This window comes from Colletotrichum higginsianum, chromosome 6, assembly GCF_001672515.1.
Source record: "Colletotrichum higginsianum IMI 349063 chromosome 6, whole genome shotgun sequence".
Lineage (NCBI taxonomy): Eukaryota > Fungi > Ascomycota > Sordariomycetes > Glomerellales > Glomerellaceae > Colletotrichum > Colletotrichum higginsianum.
The window spans coordinates 280,280-303,160 of record NC_030959.1 but is presented as its reverse complement, the minus strand read 5'-3'; the positions used below and the strand labels follow the sequence as shown (position 1 = coordinate 303,160).

The following is a 22,881-nucleotide window of genomic DNA, read 5'->3' as shown; positions in this document are numbered from 1 at the left end:
GAGTAGGTTTTAGCTGTAAGGGAGGCAATTAGCAATATTTTGCATAAAAGTTAATTATAGATATTAGAAGGTTAAAATAGGCAAAATTAGTACTAGTTGCAGTAATTAAAAAGTTATCTTACTATAGTTATTAAATATGCAGTAATTTTTATACAATAGTACCTTAAAGGGTGAAATTATATAAATTAAAATACTCCTAAATAACTTTAGCTATAATAGCCTTTACTTAAAGGTTCTTAATAGGCTTACTTTAAAAGGTCTTAATAGAAGGGTTATATTTAAAATACTTATTAACTTAATTCTTTCTAAGTAGTTAAAAGTTACTAGTAGCTGTAAGTATATATTAAGCTAAATTCTTTAACTACTAATAACTTAGTATAAGGCTAAGGGCCCCTTAAGTAAGTACTTAATTAGCTAGGTAAGTCTCCTACTTAAGTATAAGCCTCTATAAGGTAACTTAGCCTCCTTAGTAAGTATAAATCCCCTACATTTAGGCTTAAAGGGTAGACTCTAGTGTTACGGTCGGCTTTCCGTGGTAGTGTCTATTAGCAGAAGCTGAGGCAACGAAGCTGGGGAACAGTGCTGTAAGTCGTGCTGAAAGGATCAGGTCTTCAGAGGATACGGTGATCAGTCGTATACTCAACAAGGGGCTTGTAACGTGTGTCACTAGTGAAGGGTGCCGAGAGTATCCGAGGGGATAATCACAAAGTTGATTGCTGAAGAGCTATGGAAGGTAATCTATCTATGCGGAATGAGTGTCCTTATATCCTTGAATGTTGTTCTTGGGACCGACATCTCAAAGTCGGTCCTCGTCCTGGGACCGACGATCTGGATGTCGGTCCCTAGCGTGGACCGCTTATCGTCCGTCGGTCCTTCTTATCTGCACGTGACCTTCCCTAGTTCTTCCGTTCCGAGGAGTCATCTGTGTGACCTTGTTTCTTGTCCATACAAATGCTGTGCCGCCCGCGCCCTGCCTGGCCTGGTGGGGCTGCGTCACCTGTAGCTTGTTGGGTCGTAACATCAGGTCTCCTCTCCAAAGGTCTTGTCCTCAAGACCACATAAGTAGGTGGTGTCTCCCAGGTTGGGGAGTCGTCAACTTGCTTCCTGATTTCTCATGATGCTGACACCATGTCAGGTCGCGTCGAAAAATCGAAATCGAAATCTAAGTCTCAAAAGACAGAGATCAAAGATCGTGAACGTCTCGCGCTTCTAGAGTTTTTTGACGCTCGTTCTATTGTTGCCGACATGCCTTGCACTCGCTGTTTTCGCGCACAGGCGTCTTGTCGTTTTAGTGAGGGCTCTTCTCGCTGTCGGGCCTGTGTCGAGGCGAAGAAGCCTTGTGATGGCGTCTTGGTGGCGTCCACTCGTGAGTAGCCTTACTCGTGTAGATTTTTGTTTGCTAACTGGTTGTAGTCCAACGGTTGAATGCTCAGCAACGAGAGTGGGATGAAAAGGAGGAAAAAGCTGGTGAAGAGCTCTTGAAGCTTCATGAGGAGCTTGCTCGTTTGCAATCCTTGATGGCAACGGCGGCGGGTCGTCTGGCGAGGATTCGGAAAACTCGGAAACTGGTTCGTGATCGTCAAGCCGAGACTTTCCGCAGGGGTATGAAGGAGATTGATGAGTCGGATGCCCTGGAGTCAGCACTGGGTGCTCACGAGCGTGGAGTGGTGGAGGAGCTGCAATTCATGGGGGTTTCTAATGACGTGGATTGGTCCTCGTTCGGGCTTGGTGATGATTTCTCGGGCTTGGGGCCGTTGGTGGTGGAGGAGGAGTCCGGAGGTCGTGATATTCCTGAAGCAGTCGCGGGGCGTGCTGGAGGTTCTTGACTGGTTCCCATGAGTTGTCTTCGTGTCCGTAGCCTTTCCATTTAATGAGATATTCGTCATGACCATCTTCGTTCCTGTGGTCGATGATTCGTTCGACTTCGTATTCTGGTTCGTTGGGTTCTACGATGATGCAGTCTTCGGTGTGTGATCCGCGTGGCGCTGGTTCAAGGAGTGCGATGTGAAAGACTGGGTGGATTTTCATCGTGTCGGGTAGTTTTAGCTTGTAGTTGACTGGCGAGACTTTTTTGAGGATTTCAAAAGGTCCGAGTTTTTTGTAGTCCAACTTGTCGCTAGGCCGTTTGGTTTTGATGTTTCGTCGTATGAGGTAGGCGCTATCTCCCTCTTCGAAGGATGGTCCTCCAATCCTTGAAGTGTTGGCGTATTTTTTCATTCGTTCTCTGACGAGTTCTAAATCTTGGGAGACGTTTGTCTGGATTTCACGCATCTTGTTGATATCGGCCACGGCCTTCAGGGCCCGTGGTCCTTCGCGTGGTTCTCCGTGTGCGGTGGGTTCGAATCCGTAGTTTAGGTAGAATGGGGAGTGGAGAGTGCTTTCTCCAACTGCGCTGTTGTAGGCGAACTGAGCTGTAGGTAACAGTGGTACCCAGTTGTCTTGGTCGTAGTTGACATAGCATCGTAGATACTGTTCGAGTATCTGGTTGATTCGTTCGGTCTGACCATCGGTCTGCGGGTGGAAAGAGGTAGACAGTTTGTGGTCTGCACCAAGTTGCGAAATCAGAGATTTCCAAAACTTCGAAGTAAACAGCTTGTCTCTGTCTGACACAATTTCTTTAGGTAGTCCGTGGTTGCTGATGATGTATTTCAAGAACGTGTACGCAAGGTCTTCTGCTGTACTTGCTTCCAGGTATGGGATGAAGTAGGCGTATTTGGTGAGTCGGTCCACTATGACCAGAACGCTGTCGTAATAGACCTTCGTGAGTGGTTCCCTTGACTTTGGTAGTTTGACAATGAAGTCTAAAGAGATCGAATGCCATGCTGCTGGTGGTACTGGTAGTGGCTGAATTTGTCCATAGGGTTTGTGTGGACTGTTCTTGCTTTTCTTGCAGGGTTCGCAATCCCGGATGGCGTCTGCAACGTCTTGTCTTGTTACTCGTTGGTCGTGGTGTTGTCGAATTCGTTTCCAGGTCTTGGTAACTCCTTGGTGACCATGTATCCGGGCACCATGAATCTCTCTGATCATGTCATGCGTCATTTTGTTGGTCGTGCCAGCCATAACTCGTCTGGCGATCATAAGAAGCTTCTGTGCTGGAATGAGGTCTCCATTTTTGTCTGTTTTGAGGATGACTTGTGTTTCCTCTGGGACGGGAACTTCGTGATCCGTCCTTCTGCTGAGAGCGTCGGCTCTACCGTTGTCGGTTCCTTTCCTGTAGATGATCCGGAAGTTGTATTCCGAAAGGAATTCTGACCATCTGACTTGTCGTTTGTTCAGGTTCTTGGATGTTGTGAAATGTGCGAGGTTTTTGTGATCTGTGTACACGAGAACTTCGTGTTTCGTACCAGATAGTTGTGGTCTCCATTCATGGAATGCTTCGATGATTGCCATGAGTTCTTTGTCGTGGATCTGGTAGTTCAACTCTGGTCCATGAAATGCTTTGGAGAAGAAGGCACAAGGGTGTAGTCTTCCTTCTTCGTCGCGTTGTCCGAGTTGTCCGCCCATAGCGAAGTCCGAGGCGTCGGTCTCGACTTCAAAAGGTTTGTCTGGGTCGGGGATTCGAGTGACAGGTTCTGAGCTGACCTGTTGTTTGACTTGCTCGAATGCGTCGTTGCGTTCTTTGGTCCATTCAAACGGGGTGTCTTTTCGTGTGAGGTCTTGGATGCACTTGACATTTCCTGCGTAACCTTTGAGGAATCGTCGATAAAAATTGACGAATCCTAGAAACGACTGGACGTCTTTGACGTTTTGGGGGGTAGGCCAGTCCCTGACTGCCTGTACTTTCTTCGCTTCCATCTCGATTTGTCCTGGCGTGATGGTGTATCCTAGAAAGTCGACTTTCTTGCTGTGGAATTCGCATTTTTCCGCTTCTACCAATAACTTGGCGTCTTGGAGCTTCTGAAGGACTTTGTGTACGTGTTCCTTGTGTAGCTCAAGGGTAGGTGAGAAGATGAGGATGTCGTCGAGGTAGACGACAACAAATATGTCGATAAATTCGCTGAGGACGTGGTTGATCATTGTCTGAAAGGTGGCGGGTGCGTTGGTGAGTCCGAAAGGCATGACGAGGTACTCGAAGAGTCCTTTGCGTGTTCGGAACGCTGTTTTCCACTCTTCGCCTTCCTTCATTCTAATCAAATTGTAGGCTCCTTTGAGGTCGAGGGCCGTGAACCAGTTTGCTCCGTGTAGTAAATCTCGGAGTTCTGAGATGAGTGGTAGCGGGTAGCAATTTTTCTTCGTGATGCTGTTGAGCTGTCGGTAGTCAACGCATAGTCGTAGCTTGCCATTCTTCTTTGGCACAAACAGGATAGGGTATCCTGCTGACGATTCTGAGGGTCTAATGTACCCTTTCTTGAGGTTTTCGTCGAGGTACTTGTCGAGTGCCTCGCGTTCTGTTTCGTTGAGTCCATATATCGGATGGAACTTCGGGTGGGAGCCTTCGATGAGAGGGATCTCGTGATCGTAAGGTCCATGTTCTGGTAAGCCTGTTTCCAATTCTGGGGCAAACAGCTTGTCGTACTTCCGGTACTCCTCTGGAATAGCTAGGAGTGGATCTGATCCCTGATCGGATGCTGCCGGGGCTACCGTCTTGGAAGGCCGTATCTCCCGGAGATAGGCGATGTACCGTGTTCGTTGTATTGTGTCGTCAAGAGGTGCTCTGGAAGATTCGTTTGAGGCCTGGCTCTTGCAGTGCTGCTCAGTGACTGAATCTGACCATTGGAGTTGGCCGGTTCTCCAATCTATTCGTGGGTTGTGCTTTCGTAACCATGTGATTCCTAGGATGACATCGGCGTCTCCTATCTCTGTGATGTCGAATTGGAGTTCTTCTTTCTGGCCATGAACTTGCAAAGGGAGGTGCACTGTCTCCAAAACAATGAGTCCGCCGCCGTACTCGACTTGTTCTCCTTCGACCGTCCGTAACGCGTACGGGCGTTCTTTCTTCTGCCATGGTATCTTTCGTTCATTCACCAGTCTGGGCGATATGAAGTCTCCTTGGGCGCCGCTGTCGATGACTGCGCGCGTTCGTCGTCCTTGGATCTCGATGTCCAGTTCAAAATGTGCTGCGTCGTAGGTTGCACATAGGGTCTTATAGGTTGTCGCCGTACGTTGCCCTTTTTTCGTAGGCGTCTTCAGTTTTTTGGCTGTTTCTTTTCCTGTGCCTTCCTCCAGGCTCTTGCCTTTGCCTTGGAATGAATGAGGCATTCGTCATGTTTGCATTGTTGCCATCCTTGGTCGTTGTTGTAGCACGACATAGGGTACTCGGGGTCGGGAGCGAAGGTCGCAATGTTTCCTTCCTCATAGAGTCGCATTGTCCAGAAGGGGAGTTGTCTGTGTAGATAGACATCCTGAATGGGTTCTTCTGTGTAGCGTCGTGGGTAGAAGTAGAACTTCTTCTTGCCTTTCTTGTGGTCTTTGCAGTTGTCGTCCAGGCATTCGGCCCAGAACAAGTCTTGATGGTTCCGGTTGCTGGGATCGAGTAGGGGGTGGTCTCCTGGCACAAGTGGCGTAGGTGGGTGGTTCTTTTTGTATGCAGTTCCGTGGAACTTGACTGATTGATTGTCGTCCGCTGGGTGGATGATCTGGTATTCTGGTCGCTTCGGGGGTTCCGGGCTCTCTTCGTCAGAGCTAGATGCGATGTAGGTTTCGTAGTACTGGCTAGGCGTGATTCTGTAGCTGGGTGTTTCTTCTGAATCGTAATCCAAGCTGTCTGGCCCTTGCGGGTGGTCGCTTGCAGCGTGTTCATACGCTTTCCTCTGCTTGGAGGTCCATGTTCGTAGGTCCCGGGGATCGGCAGCTGCAGCTTGGTCGAGTGCAGTTATGTCGATCTGTCCGTTTGGTGCTATCAGGCCTTGAAGCATAGGTCTCTTGACTTCTTCAAGTTGTCCTTCCTGGAGCATCTCGTCGAGTTGTTCGTTAATTTTGCGTGTGAGCTTCTGGTTGGGGCCTCGTCGCATCATTGCGAGAGTCCTTGGTTGTTCTCGAGGGGTTTCTTTCTTTTTGGATGGGTCGTCCTTCATGAGTCCTTTCCTTGCGTCGGGAATCTTCTGGTAGCTGGCGATTCCGCAGACTTGTCGGAGGACATCGACACATTGTCGTTGGTGTTCGTTAGGGGTCTTGCATATCCCTGTTTTTTCGTATCCTGACCTGGCCATGGCTAGTGTTCTAGGGGGCTTGGGATACCATCCCGATTGTTCTTTGCTGTCTTGGTGGGTGAGGCAATTGTCGTCATAGCATGCGGTCCATGAGAGCGAGGCGTGGGGAATGTCCTTGCTGGCAATGTTGATTTGTCGGCTCTTCTCGGGTACCGGTTGGAATCGCTGTTTCTTGGGTTGCCGGCATTCTCTGGCCATGTGTCCTGGTTTGTCACAGTTGTAGCACTTGAAGTCTCGTGTTTTGTTGTCTCTCTGGGCTATGCTGAGGTCCATGGGGCCGCTGTGGTGCCCGTAGGCAGTGCTGTTGCGATTCTGGTTGTTCTGCCAGTTGTTTCCTCTGGGGCGCTCGGTTTGTCCGTTGCGCTGAGGGTAGTTCTGTTGGGATTGTCGTTGGGGTTGCCATTGGTACTTCCTTCCGGAGTTGGCGGGTGCTCGTTTTTCGCTTTTCTCCTTTCTTCGTTCAAAGAGTCTGTTGTCAATCTTGACAGCGAGTTCCGCGTACTGTAGGAAGTCGTCTGGTCGGTCTTGCTTGGAGAGTTCATCTTTGACATCTTCTTTGAGTCCTTCATAGAACAAGAAGATCTTGGTAGCGTCGGTGTAGTCGAGTCTGGCACAGATGCGTCTGAACTCTGCAGCGTAATGAGTGGCTGCGCCTTTCTGTTTGAGGTTGGCAAGGTCGCGTTCGTATTGTCGTTGTTCGTCAGGTTCCTGAAAGAGGGACAGGAGTGCCTTTTCGAATCCGTGGTATCCTTGGAAGATGAGTTGGGTTTCGGATTTGAGTCCGTCCCACTCGTTGGTCATGAAGTCGGTGAGGTGAGGTTCGAACCAAGCGAGGGCTCGTCCTTTCAAGAAGGAGGCCGCGTGGATGACCTTCTCAGCCTCATCTTTGAAACTCATTCCGTGGAATCGTTGGTAAGCTCGAACTTGAGTGAGGAATCCCTTGAGTTGTCCTGGGGTTCCGTCGAAAGCTTGGGGGGAGTTAAGTCGGAGTTTCTCTCGTCCGTCGTGGTGCGGGGTGGTGATGATGTTGGCTGCCGCACGGAGAGTATTAACTTCCTGTTGGAGTGCCATGAGCTGGGCACGCTCGGGATTCTGCTGGATCATTTGCTGGAGTCTAGTAACTTCGGCTGCGTTGCTGTTGAATGCGTCCTGCATACGAGCCATGTCTCGATGGGTTTTCTTGAGCTGCTTGGCTAGCTCTGTAGCGTCGTCATCGCTATCAGAGGACTCGGCGTCCTTCATTTCCTCGTCCAGGGTCTTGGGGGGCATGGGAGCTTTTCCCTTGGAGGCAGGAGCGGGAGTCGCGGGGGTTGCTTTAGAAGCCATCGTGTCGTACTGTTCGTTAGCTTCGTAGGGTCAACTTACTGAACAGGAGCAATCAAAGTGTTACGGTCGGCTTTCCGTGGTAGTGTCTATTAGCAGAAGCTGAGGCAACGAAGCTGGGGAACAGTGCTGTAAGTCGTGCTGAAAGGATCAGGTCTTCAGAGGATACGGTGATCAGTCGTATACTCAACAAGGGGCTTGTAACGTGTGTCACTAGTGAAGGGTGCCGAGAGTATCCGAGGGGATAATCACAAAGTTGATTGCTGAAGAGCTATGGAAGGTAATCTATCTATGCGGAATGAGTGTCCTTATATCCTTGAATGTTGTTCTTGGGACCGACATCTCAAAGTCGGTCCTCGTCCTGGGACCGACGATCTGGATGTCGGTCCCTAGCGTGGACCGCTTATCGTCCGTCGGTCCTTCTTATCTGCACGTGACCTTCCCTAGTTCTTCCGTTCCGAGGAGTCATCTGTGTGACCTTGTTTCTTGTCCATACAAATGCTGTGCCGCCCGCGCCCTGCCTGGCCTGGTGGGGCTGCGTCACCTGTAGCTTGTTGGGTCGTAACATCTAGTATGCACTATATGCAAGATGCCTTCTATATAGTAGTACCTTTAGTAACCTTATTTAGTGCCTTTTGAAGGTCTATTTTAGTGAATTTAGCTATAGCGAAAATAGTAGTATTTTTAAAATAATTTATTTTATTAGTTGTTGTAATTAATTCAATTGTAAGGGTATTCGGAAAGGTGATATGTAGAGGGGGAAATGGTGCGCAAGATGTGGGGGTGCGCAAGATGGGGGGGTCTTGACTTAGTGACCGGCACTGCTGTAATCCTTACAGTAATTTACGTGTATAAGGAGAATCTTTCTACCTTATTGCCTTTTCTACTGTATGTTGTGTAGATGACATGTAGACCTCACGCCAACATCACTACAGTATGCAATCGAATGGTCCCAGTTTAGCAAGCAGGTCCTCTGAAAGTAGACAGTAAAGGTGTGGCTGATGGTTGGCCGGTGGAGGCCCACTGGACCCCGCTGGTCAACCAACAGCGGCGACCATCTCCAGTGGATCCCATGCTGGACTGACCAACAACACACAACACAAGCGCTCATCAGCAGCCAAACATCGACCGACCTTCCTCCTGGGCGCGGGAATGCGTCACTCAAGCATTTTTAGCATCTGTAGGCGATGGATGGCTTCAGCCCCTCGATCATGCTACAAAACCAGACGCCCAATGTCGACCACGTCAACAATGCCAACCTCACCATATGAGCACATTGACGACGTCGAAAGACTCGAGTTCTATCGCCCAGGGGGTTATCATCCCATTGAGATTGGGGCGAGGCTTCGATAACGATATATTGTTGTACACAAACTCGGTTTCGGCAGTTATTCGACCCTTTGACTAGCGCGGGACGAGCAACTGGCCAAGTATGTGGCGATCAAAGTTGGCGTGGCGGACCACAGCTCCAAGGAAGTCGACATTCTGAGCCAATTTTCTGCACGTGCCGTCGAGAACGTACAGCTTGGCGGGAGTTTGATCCCCTTGATACTGGATCGCTTTACCCTCGACGGACCAAATGGAACACATCCATGCTCTGTCACTACGCCGGCAAGATGCAACCTTGCTGAAGTCTCGGAACCAGGCTCTGGCCCGTTCCAGCTTCACGTCGCTAGATCACTTGCCGCCCAGCTTGCTGTGGCAGTTGCGTACGTCCATCGTCTGGGTTATGTTCACGGGGGTGGGTACATGCACTTGGTCCTGCTTGTCATTCCTGGCTATCTCTAATGGTTGGTAGACATTCATATGGGAAACATCCTTCTCCAGTTGCCGAGTCTCGATCATCTTTCCTTCAAGAAACTATACGGAGAATCCGATCCGCCAGAGCCTGAACCTGTTATCAGATTTGATGGACGGCCGCTCTCACCAGGTGTTCCGCCCCACGTCTATCCGCCGATCTGGCTCGGCAAGCCTGGCGATGAAGTCACCCTCCCTGAAGCCAAGCTCGTCCTCGCCGATTTTGGGACAGCGTTCTGCCCTGCACAGGAATCAAGGTTCGAGTCTTACACGCCACTTCAGATCCGTCCACCTGAAGCAAGGTTCGAGCCGACAACGCCGCTGTCGTATGCATCTGATATCTGGAGTCTCGGGTGTGTAATTTGGGGAATACTTGGAGTGAGGCCATTCCTTGATAATTGGCTATTTGGAACAGATGATGCCACTGCAAATCATGTCGATGCCCTTGGATCAATGCCAGATGAGTGGTGGGAAACTTGGGAGGGGAAGCCAAAGCGATTTAGTGAAAATGGGAAGCCAAGAAAGGGGCGTGAGGTATGGACTTTTGATGAACGATTTCAAGATGCGATCCAGGAGCCAAGAAGGAGAAGGGGGCTGGAGGCGATGGACGATTCAGAAAGAGATGCTCTGTTCAAGATGATACGGGGCATGCTCGTTTTCAAACCTGGTGATCGCCTGAGCGCAGAGGAGGTGCTGCGATCGGATTGGATGAGGACGTACGCGATTCCTGAAGCCGAGAAGACCTGGGGACGGAAATTATTCTGCAATGACCTCGCGTCCACAAATAGATGCAATGAGTAAGTACGTTAATGTACACTATATACACTTCTCCAGCATTCAAAAGGCTGGCTAACGTGCTACACGACTTGAATTCCATTGGCTTGGACATCGTGTGTATTAGGCTAGCTCCTTAAAACCCCCAAGATGTACAGGAATCATTAGTCGACTCTGGCGCATGATCACTGGCCCATCAAGTTGTGGTTCTAGGATCCGCGGTTAGAGCCCAGCCGAGAGAAGGCGGCTTTCCAGTAAGCTTGGCTCGGCTAGTTGATGTAGCGGTGAGAGCTGCCATAATGATGCAACCCCCTCTGCGTCGTTACGGCCAGTGATCCCTCTTACTGTCTACAGATTAAGGGGTAGTGGTGCGGCCTCCCGTTCCGTACCGGCAGGCATCGAGGCGGCGTTCGTATCGCGAGCAGCACAGCCGCGTTACGGGCGGGGGGGGTGCTGGTTCCCTGCGCCCGCTCAGTTGCCGTCCCGGCGACGGCCGATGTAAGACTTGACGTCGGACACGCAGACGTTGGAGGCGTTGGTGGCGAGGTTCTGGCACTCGGAGTCCGTGTACAGCTCGACTTTGCATGGGGAAAACATGTCGTCAGTCGGACCAGTCCTAGCACACAACAGATACATACACGATGCAGGAGGCAATTGAAGAAGGTTTAGAAAAGAAAAAAGAAATGCGACGGAAAAAAAAGTTGAAAAAACAAATCCAAACTTACAGCTAAAGATCGGGGTCAAGCCGCTGGCGGAGAACCTCTTGTAGGTCTTGTTGCCGAAGCCGGCGGGGATGCCGTGGCACTGGCCGACGTAGTCGGGCGGGATCGCCACGGACGAGCCGTCGCCGTTGATGGGGATCGGCGTGCCGGTGCAGTCGGAGTCCCGGTCGAAGAACATCTTGATGGTGCCCATGACGGGGGTCGCCGAGGCGGAGGCAGCGAGGGCCAGGAGGCCGGCGGCGAGGGTCGTGAGCTGCATTTCTGGGTTTTGTGTTTTTCTTTATTCAAGGATTATAAGACAGAGTGTTTTCTTGTTTCTTTTCCAAAGGCTGATTAAGGGGGGGTTTTGGGTTTCTTTACAAAAGTTGAACAGATACTACTGCTGCATCCGAGGAAGGGGAGGGAGGGGGGAGGTGAACCTTATCTAGCTTTTCAGATTCGGCGGTGAGGTCACACTTGGTTGCCATGCTTCTTGGACGGGGTGGGTTTCGTCGTCGTTGGTGGGAACTGGTCGATTCTTGCGAATGATATACGAGATCCAGACCGGGATAGCGACGCTCATCGCTGTCCCCCTCCCCCCCAGCCTTGCAAAATTGACCGCCGAGCCCTCGTATTCTCTTTCTTGTTGATGTGCCGGTTTTTATTATTATCTTTGTTATGTACGGGTAAACAGGGCCGTATCCACGCCGTGGTCCACAATGACGGCACCCGGGACAAGGTTGATGGATGGGCTGCTGAGGCTGTGTTGCTCTCCCCCCCCCCCCTGACAACTATATTGTGATTTCTACAGATAGTGCCCGTGCTAGGGGTTGAGCTGCTCGCCGTCTTCCAAAGTGTCCAATCAGAAGACCCCCGTGCAGGAGGGAATACCTTGCAGTTGTAATGCTTGGTTTCGGTTGTTGCCGAAGCAGCAGGGAAGAAGATCAAAAATTGCACCGTAATTGTTGCCATCTCTTGAAGTGCCTGTCTACTGTGTTCCCTCGTTGTGAATGCAACCGAATCCGGCGCCCGCACACTCGGTTGGGTAAACATCTATCTCTTCAACACGTCATAACTCTCTGCGTTGCCTATGCCCAAAAAGCCCGGGTACAGCACACCAGCTAGTCAGCACACATCTGAAGAGCCCACTGATGATATAGTGAGGAAGCACAAGTTCCACACTCCCAACATCCGCTCTCATCCATGTCACATGGATGGACACTGTACCAAATCAGCCATCGGATGACGTCCAAATAGCCTCGCGCTTTCCGTCGTGCCATTCCTGCGATCGATGCCGAGCTCTAGCATCTGCGAGATTCAAAACCCATTCTTCGTTTCGCAAGGCAACGTCAAACTGCTCTTTTTCAAGGTCATCCGCAGTCGGAAAATGCTGTTTTACACCAGACGATGGGTAAAATCGGGAATCGTCGAAAAATACCCACGCTCGCTGTCGGTATATCTCTCTGTGCGATTCGAAGGTGTCTGCAATACGGAGGTGGAGTCTCTGGTACATACCTGGACTCTTTTGGCAATCTTCTTCCTCTTCATGCCCGCTATTGTGACCTGTCAGCCTGCGGTCGCTGATCATCCAGTGGGGGTCGCCTTTGCTATGGCGCTCAGGACAGTCGTCCACGAACCACTTCTTGAGGTCATCCCGCCCATGCTTTCCGGCTGTAGCGGATCGAAGAAATGTTTTGACAGGGTCGAAACCCAAGCTTGCCAGGCTTGATGCATCTGGAATTTTCCTTCGCCAACACATATCGGATGCATAGGCATCAGGGTTCACCCAGAAGCTGTCTGGATAGAGTAAGCCAGAGATTGGAGACGAAGTAGAACCTGAGTCAACTTCAGGCAGCCATGCATCGCTACACTGGGCGAAGATAGCCCCGTAGAGGGACTTTAGATATGTGTGAACACAACGAATTGCCTCTTGGTCCGACGGCTGAAACCTTTGGTCCCCGTACTGATGCAATTCCTTGTTGAAATACGTTTTAACAAGGTGTTCCCGACCTTGAAAAATTGAACACCGGAGTTGATATCGTAAAAAAGCTCTTAACAGTCGCTTTCTCTCTAAACCTGTAAGGTTTGCTGCGTCAAATCGATTGCTGACTGGGCGGCCCTGGAATGTCAGTTGGTTAGAGATTGTCGATAATTCCGAAAGACAAATGTACTCCCGACAGGGTAGGACAGCAGTTGCTTTAGTGAGGTAGTCTTCAACAAAAAACAATAGCTGCCCATGTAGTTTGCCAAGCTTGTTAATCAATGGACGGTTTTGTTCTGTTAAAGGTTGGAGGAGCGGATTTTGGAGCTGTTGCGCAGCCCAAGATTGGCAGTGGTGGAGACCCTGGGTTGTTAGATCACCGTACGTAGGCTGTGGAGGGAAAAGGATGATGGCCATGGCATCTTGAACCATTGAATCATCGAGTTCAGAGGCAAGTAACGCCCTCGTAATGTACTCTTTTGAAGCGATGTATTGTTGAAGCATAACCGGCGAGGCGTGAATAAGCTGCGAAATAGTGCGTCTGCAAAAGGTTTGGATGAGAATCCCTTGTCGCAGCTCAGCAGGCAGCTTGTTGAAGGAGTCCATTTCTTTCAAGGTAAATGTCTAGAGGATGGATGTGGTAGCCTAGGATGACGATGCGTTAGGTCGATTGGGACGGATGAATGTGGTGTTTCGTTGAATATTTCAAGTTGTTCACATTGTGATGAAGTGTGGAGTTTGGATCAATGTATAATCTAAAGCTTTTGTTTCGGAGAAAGCTGCACAGCGAATGTGTCGTCTTAAGGTACCCCGACGTTGTGGTGCGCCCAAACCTTCCTGGATCGTGTTTGGGTCATATCTTAGCCCCCGTGGTACTACACCTGGACGGCTCCGGACTCGCAGTCTCAGGTTCGTTCGGGTCGCATCCTTCTAACTGTACTGTCTAAATTTGTTCCTCTTCTTCTACTTAACAACCTTTTCCTAGTTGGGGGTCGTCTCCTAGACGCTTGACCTTCATGGGCCCCAACTAACGGCTTGAGTCATCATCGCAAAAAAAGAACACCCTTCAATCTACGAACTTAACTAGTAGTTACTGTCTGCTGTAACACCTTGATAAATACTATGACACTCTATAAGCTTCAATTGAACCATGTCCTGCTGAGGGCTGGGAATAACCTCTATGGTTAACACTGGGGGTATAAGACGCAGGCTCAATCGGCTGTTAGACAGCTGTAATGAGCTATACGTAGGTGAAATAAGGATTGGAAGCGTCTATTCCTCTAGAATGGAGATATAGGACGAATGCAGGGTATTTATACCTGTCTTAAGAGCATCTACATCTTAGACTAAGTTTCAGGACTGAGCCGGACTTGCAGGACTGTCGCAGACACCATACCCATCTATACCCATCATGACAACAGCTTAAGGAATCCTCATCCAACAATACACTGAATTGCCCACAGAATCAAGATGGCATTTCCCAAAGACCTCCAAATCACTACCCTACGTAAAAACCCTGCACCCTTGATTTCAATCAAGTCAGCCTGCCCAACTTCAGACGGCACTTCTGTCTTCTCCCAGACAATGCTTTTACGATCAAGCATCTCCGGACTCGCAGTCTCGGGTTCGTCCGGGTCGCATACTTCTAACTGTACTGTCTAAAGTTGCTCCTCTTCTTTTTCTCGCTCCTCAATAGTCATGAAACGCCGCGCGTTCTCGAGGTCGAGAATGGACAAGTCGACAGTCAGGTAGATATGTAGGAAGTGGAGCTCTTCGAGAGATGGCCTTTTGTTTCTTTGGGCTATTGTTACGAGTCTAGAAGGACACAGGAAACCTGTTAGTCCCTGTTTGTCTGTACAAGAGTGTCTTTCGTACTGTTGGCAATATTCACAGGTGGACTGATCGATCGATCAATAGCTCTTGATAATCGTGGAGATAGGTTGTTGTTGTTCTTGTTATTGCTTGGAGCCTGGCGGTGGGACAGCATCAGAATAGGGCAGCTGCGTGGCTTGTGGCTTGCCGGATCCAGATTTATCCCGAGATCTGATCCTAATGCCGATCCACCGAAACCAACACTTCTAAGTGAAGGATTCCTCGTCTGCCTGCTGAGGAACCCTTGGGCGTACCGAGTCTGTCTCAAACGATTGGCCAATTGGTCCAGGCACCAGCTGCATCAGCTTACAGGGCCCGGCGTGTTGACTAAGCGTGCTGAGATAAGCCGCAACAACTGCCTGTGGTTCTGCCTAGCACCGGGTGCCCATTCAAATAGCGACGACAAACAGGTCACAGCGAGGGGGAAATAGTTGTTTGTCTCTTTTCGTTGTCCTTGAAACCCACACTCGTACGATATAACGAGAAGTAACTAAGGGTCGAGTCTTTACGATGGCGACGACACTGACTTCTCGCCCAAAGGTAAGTCATCCATAAACACATCCCACCCTCCTAACACCGACGAGCAACTTACACCGTCCCATATAGAGACTGGCGCAACCGCCACCATCGAAATCCAGACCCAACGCAGCAAACAACCAGAACGGCGATGGAATCCCGAATCGACCCATGAGACCGACCCAAGTCCTCGACGTCGCTGTATGGGGCAGCGGCGAGAACTGCGAACTCGGCCTTGGCCCCCGCATTACCGAGGCCCCTAGGCCCCGGCTCGCCCACAAGCACCTCTCCCCCGAGACCGTCGGCGTCGTCCAGGTCGCCGCGGGGGGCATGCACTGCGTCGCCCTGACCCGCGACGGCAGAGTCCTGACGTGGGGCGTCAACGACGACGGGGCGCTGGGCCGGAAAAAGTCGCCCGACACCCCCGAAGAGGGTCCCGAGGATCTCCTGGGCCCATTCGAGAGCACGCCGGGCCAGGTGGACTTCCAGGAAGATGTTGACATCGTTCAGGTCGCGGCGACCAACAGCGCCTGTTTCGCCCTGACCGCCGAAGGAACGGTATACGGCTGGGGGAGCTTTGCTGTAAGTCAAACCGCCCCCTTTTCCCCCTCTTATCCCTGTTCCTACTCCTATGCGTCGCCGGCTAACTGTCGTCATCAGGGCGGAGATGGCAATTTCGGCTTCCTCCACGAGAAGCCCCCCAAGACCACGGAGCGACTGCCTGTGCGCGTCCCTGGTCTCGAGAACATCGCGCAGCTGGCCGGTGGTGCGAACCACGCCCTCGCACTCACCAACGACGGCAACGTCTTGGCCTGGGGCTCGGGCGAGCAGAACGAGCTGGGGAGGCGCATCTTGGAGCGCCGCCGTTTCGACACCCTGCTCCCGCAGCGCATAGGCCTCCCCAAAAACAAGACGGCCAAGATCTTTGCGGGCTCGCACCACAGCTTCGCCATCGACACCGCCGGCAAGGTCTGGGCTTTCGGCCTGAACAACTTTGGCCAGTGCGGTATCCCGACCCGGGAGGACACCGGCTTCACGACCGTCATATCGCCAACCATGGTCAAGAGCCTCGCCGAATACGACATCCGCCACATCGCCGGTGGTCTCCACCACTCCATTGCTTGCACAAAGAGTGGAAAGATATTGGTGTGGGGTCGGTGCGACGATGGCCAGATGGGTATCGACCTGGACCGAGTGCCCAGAGACCACATCATCTTCGACTACAGAGGACGTCCCAGAGTCCTGAATGTGCCGACCGAGGTATCCATACCAGGTAAGTGTCTCTCATACTGTACTCGAAGTTGTCCATCGTCAATGTTGACCACAAATCAGACCACAGTCCAGACAGCCAAGCCGTTTTCGTTGCGGCCGGAATCGACAACTGTTTCGTCATCGCGAAGGAGCTCTACGCATGGGGCTTTTCGGCCTGCTACAACACCGGACTCAAGACCACCGAGACAGTCGGCTCCCCGACCGTGGTGCCGTGCAGACTGACCGCGACGTGCGTCAGTGCCGGAGGCCAGTTCGGCATCGCATCTGGACCGAGCCTGTAGAAATCGCGACCCCCTCAACCTCACACGATGATGAAGTTCAGGTTCGAGGCCTTGAGCTTCTGGACCCAGGTCCGTTCAACCTGGGTATCCGGGTCCACAGACTCCTCGATGTTCCAGATGGTGTGCAGCGTGTCCATGGCGGTCATGATGAAGCCCCAGGGAGTCGCAATCATGAGCATCTTGAGGCGGTTGAGGATCCATTTCCGCCTCTCGGGATCGGATGTGCCCGCGCCGGCAACGAATGTCGGCCAGCAGGTCGCCTTGAAGTTGGGGTCCTCGTCGTGGATGCAGGAGAGGTGGTAGAATATCTGGCTGTCCAGCTCCTCGCGGTCGACGGGCACGAGGATCGATGCCGACGGGAGGGCGTGGAGTATGTATAGACACGCGGCGAGGCGGTGGGCCGAGCCGGCGTGGATCCGGCTCTCTACAGGGATGTGCTTGAAGTAAGAGATGGTACGCGGCTCGTAGGCCCAGTCGTGGACGTCAAAGGACAGGGCCTGCTGCAGTATCTGCGCGGCGGCCTGGGCCACGTCTGCGGCAGATTCAAGGTCGTCCGTAGTGCGGTTCGACAGCTGGGATGCCGCCAGGAGGATCTGCAAGATGTCGGGCGGACAGCAGAGGTAGCTGTTTGTAGTAGCCTTGCCCAGGATGGAGGAAATCTGGGCGGACTGGTAGTAGGACTTGGCGGCCGGGGTTGAGGCGTTGAAGGCGGAGGCCAAGATGTAATAGCTTGCGGATGAGTGGTCAGCTTTAGATAATGCATTACCCAACAACAGACACACACACATATATATGACATGGACTCACATGAAGCAATCCGACATGACATAATCACGCAGGGCGACATCCGCGGTGCCAACGGGGGACAAGTGGGACATGATTCGGCCGGCACCCTCAAGATGGGGCTTCCAGCCGTCTTTCCCGCTCTCGATCAGCTCGACGTTGACGAAGAAGAGCACGGACGCCAGGACGACGTCGCCGCCGATGCCGCCGAGGTCCTGCAGGGCGGCAGACAGCAGGCGCAGAGCCTTGTGCTTGGCGACCAGGGCATCGGTTAAAGCTTGCCGCGCGTTTAGATCCGATTCTGGGTCGGACGACAGGGCGCGGGAGAGATTAGACATGTGGGCAGCGGAGGCGGCAACGATGATGTGCTGCAGCAGGGGATGAGCCTTGGTGAGCGGGATCAGGGACCGGAAGGGGTTCCGATCGGGGAGGTCCCAGGAGACGAGATCCCTGCAGACGCGCGTGGTGACTACGGAGAAAAAAGGGAGGAACCGAGTTAGCCGTTCTAGTGTCTTTTTCCCGAGAGATTGGGATCGGGAGAAGAGATGAGGGAGAGGGTCGTGTTTACAGTAGGAGAGGTAGTGCCGGTAGTGATGCTCCACCCCCTGGAAGAGAGGGTCGACGAGAGTCCAGGGGGCCGTCTGGGTGAACTGGGTCTCGGTGCCGGCGGGCCGGACGGCAGAGACGACAAGAGCTGTGGAGGCATCTTCGGCAGATGCCGCCGGAGGGTCTTGGTGGTTGTTGTTGTTGTTGTGGTGGAGGCGACGGTCCGAAGTGGAGGCGGCGGACGAAGAAGCGGAGGCGTCGGAAGGCTCGAGCGTGGAAGCCCGCGAGGGCGTCAACAACGTCGATGTCGTCGTCGTCGTGTCGGCCGAGAAGGTGATGGTGGTCTTCCCCGCCAGCTTGCCGCGGCTCGCGACGCCCTCTGTCCAGCGAAACAGCTTCCCGTAGCCCAGGCACTCCTGTCCGCCAGCTGTACACTTGTGGCAGTGGGGATAGGAGCGGTCACAGCGGAGGCGGCGGCGGCGGCAGTTGTGACATGGCTTCGTCGGGGCGTTGAGCAGGTCGATGCGGGCCATGGCAGCAGCAGCTCGCTACTTTGCGGGCGCAGCTATCGAGATGCTATCAAGGTGCGCGCGGGCGAGCGGGCAGGCTGGAGGCGGAGGGGGTGAGCGTAGGGGGGCGCGTCCGTGGGCCGGAGGGGTTGAGATGAGGTCAGGTATCAGACAAGGCTGATGGACACGATAGACAGCTCTCGACACACAGAGCAAGGTTTCTATCGCAGGAGATGCAGGTTGCCAAAAACGGTATGCGGATGGATGCGGTGGTAACGATAACGTAAAAACGGACAAGGTCAGATCAAAGCTTGGTAGGGTCAATAGTCCAGAGTTGCTGGCCGTGTTTCGTCTCGAGAGAAGTGTGAGTGAGGTGTTGCACGGGTCAGAGATGGCTGTGAGCGGGTACTGGTTCGATGGGCGCAGCAGATAATGTCTCGATTGAGAAACCAAATGTCAGATTGTGCATAAGAGCATGGCAAGACGTGCTAAGAGTGGTCATCGGCGGGGTGTGTGATGTGCGTGATGTATGTGATGTGTGTGTGTGTGCGTGTGTGCGAACGCGGGGTTGGCCGAGGATTTTGGAGTGTTGGTCAGGCAGATGGAGTGACGGCGGGTGAGCAACCAGTCCATCAGTCAGTCAGTTAAGCAGTCCGAACGTCAGAAGTCGGTCAGACAGAAGGAGATGGAGGCGTGGGGTTCGGTGATTCGGTGATGTTGTGGATGTTGTCGGATCGGTTGGTTCGTTCGCTCGGTTTCCACCAACTCAACTCAACTCAGGTGGCCGATGCCGCCGGGTCAGTGTTGCCGTGCGATAAGCGATAAGCCTTGATAAGCCCCGATTAGACACGGCACTATTCCATAAATGGAAGCCAAGACACACAGCGTGCATACAGACCCCACCATTAGCGCCTTTGAGGGCGGTCGGCTTCTGGAATGCAATGGCCGCTAAGCCGGGCTTGGCACGTGAGCACTGAAGAGCCCCACCCCAGACCCGACCTGGTCTGGGTCTAGCCAACCGCAAAGGGCCAACGAGAGCAATTGATGTGTCAGCGGTTTCTGTTTTCTTTTTTTCTTTTCTCTGCTCTGGGAGGGGGGAAACAATTCCCTTTTTGGCCGAGATTCGTTACAGACACTCACTTCACAGGATCCCCGATTTCCCCCAAGCCGAATCATCTTGACCTGTGTCATGTCATCATCGGGAAGGGGGCGGGCGGCGTCATCCCGGCGCAGGTGGTCGTCAATCCCATGCGCCAACAAGCCCACTTCACTTGCTGCTTAGCAAAACAGACCTCGATTCATATTCCGTCTGGAGCTGCCACCGGTGTCGATCCAGCAGGACTCGACTAACTAACATGCCCGTCTCCAGCCAATGTTGTTGCCGGACATTTGGACTTTGGTAATAGAAAAAGATGACCAATGTTCTTTTTTGGGTGGAAAACTTGCCCAGAAAGGAAGCCAAGACGCAACCGGTGCTTCTTCCACTGTCTTTCTCTCTCTTTCTTTCACCCACCGCACACTAACCCGCCACCCGCCTTGTGAGGCATGTGAGGCTCTCCGGGGGATCGGTGCCCCATCCCGGCCCGTGTCTGGTGGTCCCTGTTGCTTCGTTCGTGCCTTGTCGAGTCAAACGCGCGTTGAGCCGAGAGAAGCTCGAGGCTTGATGGGTTCTAGCCGTACCTGTACCGCAAATCCTGACGACCAGTCTCCACACCCCTCCCCCCGATTAGAAATTCTCTTCTGCCGTCAACCGGTCGGGGGGTTTCTTTGTGAACTTTGGTTCTTCTTTTGCCTTGTTCTTGTGTGTGACTCGTCGATGGTCCGTTTCCTGGGCTAGTACTTAGATGCGAGGGACCCGTTACGCCGCGTCGCCTCGAGCCGATATCTGTCATTCTTGTCTCCCCATGTTGTGAGGTTTATGTTTCGATAACCTAAAACCGCGACAAAGATCATCTCGTCCGAGGAAGAGCAGCAGCTGTAATCGAGTATCTTACCTATCTTCGCTACACTTCACTATACTATCCTCCCTCCCCACCTATATCTTGCCGCCCCTCGACCATCGTGCCCACACAGACACGGATCCGATGGCCCGGCACGACGATGCCGAGCGGGACGCCGGCCCCGATAGCCAACCTGCCGAGTTCGATGTCGAATTCCTCGGCCGACAGCGGCCGGCCGTCTTCGCCTCGCAGTGGTCCGAACTGGGCTTCTGCTTCTCCCTCTTGGGGTCCATGTTGATGGCGGTAAGGCTCGCCCGTCCACCCACTCACTCCCTCACTCAATTCACCATCGACTCAAATCAAAAGACACCCGTCTCATCTTGACACGATCGAGTACTGAACATTTCCAACAGGAGTACTTCGTCAGCGGCTTCCACATCATCCTCCCGCCCCTGGCGTCGGAGCTCGACATCCCCGCCGCCTCCCAGACCTGGCCGTCCAGCGTCTTCTCCCTCGTCACCGGGGCCTTCCTGCTGCCTCTAGGCCGCCTCGGCGACATGTACGGCGGCTACCTGACCTTCAACGCCGGCCTCGCCTGGTTCTTCGTCTGGTGCCTCGTCGCCGGCTTCAGCAACAACTACCTCATGCTCATCGTCTGCCGCGCCCTCCAGGGGCTCGGCTCCGCCGCCTACCTGCCCGCCGGCATCATGCTCCTCGGCAAGACCTACCGCCCCGGCCCGCGCAAGAACCTCGTCTTCGCCCTGTACGGCGCCTTCGCGCCCGTCGGCTTCTTCTTCGGCATCCTCATCGGCGGCGTGTCGGGCCAGTTCCTCAGCTGGCGCTGGTACTTTTGGCTCGGCAGCATCGTGCTCGGCATCGTCGCCGCCGTCTCGTTCCTGACCATCCCGCGCGACTTTCGTCGTCGTGACGGTGGCGGTAGCGGCGAGGAAAGCGACGACGACAAGCGCCGCAGAGAGATCCGCATGGACTGGTGGGGCGTCGCCACCATCGTCCCCGGCCTGCTGCTCGTCGTCTACGCCGTCACCGACAGCTCGCACGCGCCCGACGGGTGGGCGAGCCCGCAGATCATCGTCACGCTCGTGCTGGGCGTCGCCCTGCTCGTGGCCGCCTGGTACGTCGAGAGCCACGTCGCCGCCCAGCCGCTGCTGCCGGGCGACCTCTTCGCGCCCCGGTCCATGAAGACGCTCGTGGCGGCGCTCTTCTTCGCCTACGGCACCTTCGGCCTCTTCCTCTTCTACTCGAGCTTCTACATCGAGACGGTGCTGCACAAGTCGCCGCTGCTCACGGCCGTGTGGTACGTGCCGCTCATCGTCGGCGGCGTCGTCATCGGCACCGTCGGCGGCTTCACGCTGCACCTGCTCCCCGGCCGCATCCTGCTCGCCATCTCGGGCACGGGCAACGTGCTGAGCGTGCTGCTCTTCGCCATCATCCCCGAGAGCCCAAACTACTGGGCCTACGTGTTCCCGGCCATGGTGTGCGGCACCATCGGCATCGACATCACCTACACGGTCAGCAACGTCTTCATCACGACGAACCTGCCGGCCCACCGCCAGGGCCTCGCGGGCGCCCTCATCAACAGCCTGCTGTTCCTGGGCATCAGCTTCTTCCTCGGCATTGGCGACGTCGTTGTCGGCGAGACGGCCCATCTCGGACTGAGGAAGAGCTACCAGGCGGCCTTTTGGCTGGCCACCGGCGTCGCGGGCGTCGCGCTGCTTCTCTACGCCTTTGTCCGGATCGGGTCCGCCAAGAGCGACCTGACCATGGAGGAGCGTGAGCAGCTCGAGGCCGAGGCGCGGCAGCAGGCACAGGACACGGGGGTGGCGGCGGCGGCAGCAATTCCGGCCTCGGAGAACGCGACGCAGGGCACCGACAGCAACGATGCATCAGCGACGGCGACCGACACGGACGCAGAGAAATCAAAGCCGCCAGCGCCGGAGGGACATGTCCCGGGTGGGAGATGAAGAGCAGGCAGACCGCTTGACGTGAAAGCGCATGACGCCCATATGAGCTAGATAAATTAATTAGGCATTGGAATATGTGGAGATGAATGTGGGATGTGTTCTCTTCCTTGTCGCAGGCCGGTCGGTCGGTGGTTGCCGAGGGAGGATATGATCAGCCATCACGGGGGGGGCACATACAAAGTCGCAGCGCAAGGGCGGTGGGCACTTTTGCGACGAGCTCAACAGGGCACGGGGCTCATACACCCATGCGACCTTTTTCCCTCGAAACGAAAACGAAGCAGCCGGAGATGTACGTAACCTTTCTGGGTCCGGGAGGCGATATTCCACACCCGCCGTGGATCGCGGCTGCAAAGGGGTCTCCATCGCGATAGCCTCAACGCGGCTCCACGCTCGACAAAGGAGTAGCAGGAAGGGAAGTCTAGGGCGGAGGTTGCATCGCGCTCGGCGGGGTTCTC

At 53.6% G+C, this 22,881-nt stretch overlaps 7 protein-coding genes across 7 annotated transcripts; 3 read left to right on the top strand and 4 right to left on the bottom strand.

The window, feature by feature from the left end:
- Positions 1 to 1,695: 1,695 nt before the first annotated feature.
- Positions 1,696 to 3,039, bottom strand: CH63R_08495 (Pol protein; the record flags this gene model as incomplete). Its single annotated transcript, XM_018303469.1, has 1 exon — positions 1,696 to 3,039. One exon carries the CDS (start codon positions 3,037 to 3,039, stop codon positions 1,696 to 1,698), a length of 1,344 nt encoding a protein of 447 aa, XP_018155492.1.
- Positions 3,040 to 8,705: 5,666 nt separating this feature from the next.
- On the top strand, positions 8,706 to 10,070 carry CH63R_08494 (Protein kinase domain protein; the record flags this gene model as incomplete). The annotated part of the gene is made up of 3 exons (XM_018303468.1): positions 8,706 to 8,787; positions 8,881 to 9,213; positions 9,271 to 10,070. 3 exons carry the CDS (start codon positions 8,706 to 8,708, stop codon positions 10,068 to 10,070), a joined length of 1,215 nt encoding a protein of 404 aa, XP_018155491.1.
- A 444-nt stretch (positions 10,071 to 10,514) lies between these two features.
- On the bottom strand, positions 10,515 to 11,024 carry CH63R_08493 (uncharacterized protein; the record flags this gene model as incomplete). The annotated part of the gene is made up of 2 exons (XM_018303467.1): positions 10,515 to 10,621; positions 10,769 to 11,024. 2 exons carry the CDS (start codon positions 11,022 to 11,024, stop codon positions 10,515 to 10,517), a joined length of 363 nt encoding a protein of 120 aa, XP_018155490.1.
- Positions 11,025 to 11,975: 951 nt separating this feature from the next.
- CH63R_08492 (uncharacterized protein) lies at positions 11,976 to 13,331 on the bottom strand (the record flags this gene model as incomplete). The annotated part of the gene is made up of 1 exon (XM_018303466.1): positions 11,976 to 13,331. One exon carries the CDS (start codon positions 13,329 to 13,331, stop codon positions 11,976 to 11,978), a length of 1,356 nt encoding a protein of 451 aa, XP_018155489.1.
- A 1,776-nt stretch (positions 13,332 to 15,107) lies between these two features.
- CH63R_08491 (RAN exchange factor prp20 pim1) lies at positions 15,108 to 16,666 on the top strand (the record flags this gene model as incomplete). Its single annotated transcript, XM_018303465.1, has 4 exons — positions 15,108 to 15,137; positions 15,204 to 15,695; positions 15,774 to 16,386; positions 16,446 to 16,666. The coding sequence occupies 4 exons, from the start codon at positions 15,108 to 15,110 to the stop codon at positions 16,664 to 16,666; spliced, it is 1,356 nt and encodes a 451-aa protein (XP_018155488.1).
- Positions 16,667 to 16,686: 20 nt separating this feature from the next.
- On the bottom strand, positions 16,687 to 18,528 carry CH63R_08490 (Acriflavine sensitivity control protein acr-2; the record flags this gene model as incomplete). The annotated part of the gene is made up of 3 exons (XM_018303464.1): positions 16,687 to 17,395; positions 17,474 to 17,918; positions 18,018 to 18,528. 3 exons carry the CDS (start codon positions 18,526 to 18,528, stop codon positions 16,687 to 16,689), a joined length of 1,665 nt encoding a protein of 554 aa, XP_018155487.1.
- Positions 18,529 to 20,588: 2,060 nt separating this feature from the next.
- On the top strand, positions 20,589 to 22,426 carry CH63R_08489 (Major facilitator superfamily transporter; the record flags this gene model as incomplete). Its single annotated transcript, XM_018303463.1, has 2 exons — positions 20,589 to 20,747; positions 20,858 to 22,426. The coding sequence occupies 2 exons, from the start codon at positions 20,589 to 20,591 to the stop codon at positions 22,424 to 22,426; spliced, it is 1,728 nt and encodes a 575-aa protein (XP_018155486.1).
- Positions 22,427 to 22,881: the final 455 nt, after the last annotated feature.